Raw genomic sequence first — 4,197 nt, forward strand, 5'->3', positions numbered from 1 at the left:
GTATTATTTTAATTTTGCAATAAGCTTTGAAGTGTTAAATTTTTTGGGGATTGTTTGTGTTCTCCAGAATGGTATGATAAGATATAGCTTTTGTTTGATTTTTTTGTAAAAGCATTTTGCATGAATTTTACCCATATACAGTAAGATAAAAAGTTGAATGTGATTGTCCGTATGAAATCATTTGTGACTCTACTGTGACAGTACTTATCCTGAGTGTTCATCATCATAGGAATACCTGTGCTTGTTTCCAGTTATTCACTGTCTAATGCCTATCCCAACCCCCTCAGTCCCTGGGAGATGTAGCTCTACTTTCTCTATGTATGGCTATGGATAATGTGGATATTGTAAGTCACCAGAGTCACACAGTAAGATTTTTGTATTTGTGAGCATATTTTTCAATGTACATTCATGCGGTAAGAAATATATTAATATCATCCCTTTTATGGATGAAGAATAACCCATATGTGGATATACCATAATTATTTTTGCTCAGTCTTTATGTATTGACAGACTTTTGAGTAAGTTCTAAATTGTTGCTTGCACTAGGCACTTTTTTAGGAAGTCAGATTGCATGATTTTGTGCAAATGTACAGTTTCAATGCTATTTGTCTCTTACCCAATGAGATAAATCATATGATGATTTTATTTTGGTAATTTTGGAATCTGTTAAATTATTTGTAGACTAGATATGAAAGTAAATAAACTTTGATAGAAGTGCACTTTCTCTATTCTTTGAAATATATGAAAAAATTTCAGGAATGGCAAAGCCATAAAGACAGAAATAGATTTGTCCTTACTTTGACTGGGAGAGAGAGACGGGAAAGAAAGAATAAAAAGTGATAGAAAAAAGTGTAATGTTTCTTCGGCAATTTAGAAAAATGATTTTAATGACATTGTATTGATGGTTATAAATTTTTTATTAATATATACTAGTCTACACTGGACATTTTACTTTTAATTGGTGAGATTATTGATACTTGAATATTAAAACAAATATGTGAAAAATTCAACAAATTTATTTATAAATGGCTGAAAATGTTATAGATATTATATAAGAGGTTATATATGAATGTTAGTGTGCATGAAGAAGACAGTGAAAAACTACAGAGCTCATTATTATTCCATGGAAATAAAAGAAGAGAAATGCTCAGCAGGGGATGACAGCAAGGACAATGCAGGTAAAGTCTGCCCAGAGCCTCAATTCACCTGCTCATGTTTGGGACCCAGGAAGGTCTGGCTCCTGGGCATCCTGATCATGCTGAGGGCTGTAGTTCTGTCCTAGTACCCTGAGCATCCCCTGGTTGAGCAGGATTGTTGGTCTGTTTCACCAGAGAAGTGAGGTTTTCGTCTATGCTCAGACTGACTGCTTCTCACTGTGGATTCCAAATTCCTATCAACTTTTACAAGGTTCCCTGAGATGCCTTAGGATCTGGTCTTCATGACCACAGCAGAACCATTTGAAATTCAAGTGTTAAATTGAGTTTTGCACAGTTGAGAATGTGTCCTCCTATTTAAACAAGTGTATTTAGAGACACAGCAGAGGTAAGGACAGAAATTATGAAGTCGGAGTACTTGGGAGAAAGGATTATGCTGCAAAGTAGTCTCAGATCCTAAGAGGAAAAGCACTTTCACCTCCCTCTAAATCTACTCTTAACAAGATGATAGGAATTAATAATCGTTATTATATTACATATTTTTATCTTCCAAGAATCCTGTATCGTTTTAATTGTTTTTGTGTTGTCTTGCTTTTGTCTTTGTTGTTATTTTGTTGTTTTTTCTCTTTAAAATAAAAAAAAAAAAATCTACTCTTGCTTTTTCTGTATTCCCCGTGCCCCCTGCTTGTCCTGAGCGGCCCTGCAGGGAGGTTTGTGTCTGGGCTCACACTGACATCCCCTCACTGTGCCATGCACAGTAATATATGGCCGTGTCCTCGGTTTTCAGTTGGGTCATTTGCAGATACAGCGTATTTTTGGCGTTGTCTCTGGAAATGGTGAATCGGCCCTTCACAGAGCCTGCGTAGTTTATGGTACCACTATTCCCGCGAATTTCCCCGAGCCACTCCAGCCCCTTCCCTGGAGCCTGGCGGATCCAGTTCATCCAGGAACTACTGAAGGTGAATCCAGAGGCTGCACAGGAGAGTCTCAGCGACCCCCCAAGCTGCACCAAGCCTCCGCCAGACTCCACCAGCTGCACTTCACCCTGGACACCTGCAAACACAGAGACATCCTGCTCGGGAAACTGTCACACAGGCCCACTGTTTATCCCACTCGTGTCCACTCACACCCTCAGTATCTCTTGTTCACCATAAATCACCTTTTAAAACAGCAACAAGGAAAACCCAGCTCAGCCAGAGCTCCATGATGAGCCGTAGGTGCTCAGGCCTGATCGATACGTGGGAAATCCTGGGCATGCACAGCTGCACTCCTCTGCAGAGCTGCGGAGGCAGGGCTGGGCTCGGCTGGTTTTCATCAGCAGCCTGAGGCCCTATGTGCATGGCCTCCTGCTATATAGACAGCTCTCTTGTGGAAGCCTCTGCTAGAGATGGGTCCAGAGCATGGGAGATTGTTCAGGCAGATATTTTGTAACAAGCATAATAAGGAATATATGATTTCTTACTGTGTGCATGGGTCATGTTGAACATTTAACCTCATTAGTTTTCTCATAGTCACAAATGTACATAATAAATGGGTTTGGTCATTTCCTAAGTTTTGCAACTGTGCACCAAGAGCAAGAAGCATCATGAACCTATGAAATCTGAGCTCACATGTTTTTATAACTCATGTGTTTACCTCTGTCCTTCCCACAGTGTTTACATGCACCATGAGCTATTCCAAGGCACAGTTCGCATGCTTGGTGATGTTTTCCAGACCTCTTACCCTAATGAGAGTCCTTGGCATGATTTTCTGCATTCTGAAGATTCCGTAAATAAATAGGCAACCAGTATTCTTCAAGCCTAGGTTGACTCTGATGTAACCTGTGTTATTATCTATCTCTATATTAATATTTCTACAATAAATTAAGTATTTTATATAATAATTTAGTGATGACTAAGTAAGATATACGTTTACACAAATATACAATTTGTTACATGCTGAAATAATTGTTCCCATGGTCGTGTAAGGCAATGAGAAGTACCCAGAAATTCTCCTAGAGTTTTTTGAAAATTCTCTTTCTTGTGTCTTCCTTTATTCCACCACTTCCTCAACTGAAACATTTGTTTCTGCTTGCGACAATCCATCCTCATTGTTATAAAAGTAGCAGATTAATTTTTGATGATGGTGATTATCACACTGATGGATATTCCAAAGCACATGCAGCCTTAAACTTCAGTCTTCTGGGCTGGGAATGTAACCCAGTGGCACAATGCCTGCCTGGCAAGCATGAGGCCCTGAGTTCAATTCGTAATACCGAAAAAAAAAAAAAAAATCAGTCTTCTTTCTAGTATATGCAAGTTGGGATTATCCTTCCACTGAAGTACATATGAAGGAGATAAAGAAATAAAGAATAAGTACATACATATACACATATGCATTCTATCTGAACACCAGGCAAAGCACTCACATGCCTTGGAGCTTTGCTCCTTCCAAGTGAACTGCAAAAGCTGTATTACAGGGCCTCCTCGGTTTATGCAAGGCTAAGACAGAGAGGAAAACCCCAGGTATTGACAGGAAGAGCCTCACTCCCCAGCTTCCTTCTCAACACCTGCAACTGGGGCCCTTGCTGGTTTTCTCTGAATCCCCAGGGCATCCTCCTGCTAGTACAGAGCTTTCCCTGCTGGTCCTGGAAATCCCTCTCTCTTTTGTCTTGAGCACCCCCTGCTGGTCCTGAACATTCCTGTGGAGGGTTTTGGGTTTGGGCTTACATTCATTTCTCCTCACAAAATATCTTGCACAGTTGTATACTCCATGATTTCTGAGCCCAGTTGCAAGGAAAATTAATTCTTGGATGTGTCTTAGGGGATGCTGAGCTGACTCTCAGGGATGAATTATCAGCTGCGCCTCTTTTAAAATCATCCTGCCCTGTCCATTCAGTCCCCTTCCCTGAGGGCTGATGGATTAAGCTGCCAGAGCAGCCACTATTGATGCAGTGACCAGAAAAGGCACAGCGGAGGGACAGGCCCAGTCCCATCTCTTGCAGCTGCACCTAGGTAAGGACATTTGGGACAGGGAACACAGTGAGTTTTGAGCTCAGATGCAG

At 40.6% G+C, this 4,197-nt stretch overlaps 1 gene segment (V, D, J or C); it reads right to left on the bottom strand.

Annotated features, from left to right (window-relative positions):
- Positions 1–1,878: 1,878 nt before the first annotated feature.
- Positions 1,879–2,494, bottom strand: LOC102016658. The segment is given in 2 exon segments: positions 1,879–2,207; positions 2,314–2,494. Coding segments are annotated over 2 exon segments (510 nt in total).
- Positions 2,495–4,197: the final 1,703 nt, after the last annotated feature.

The sequence above is a fragment of the Chinchilla lanigera genome, unplaced genomic scaffold, assembly GCF_000276665.1.
Source record: "Chinchilla lanigera isolate Chin_1 unplaced genomic scaffold, ChiLan1.0 scaffold00261, whole genome shotgun sequence".
Classification (NCBI taxonomy): Eukaryota; Metazoa; Chordata; class Mammalia; order Rodentia; family Chinchillidae; genus Chinchilla; species Chinchilla lanigera.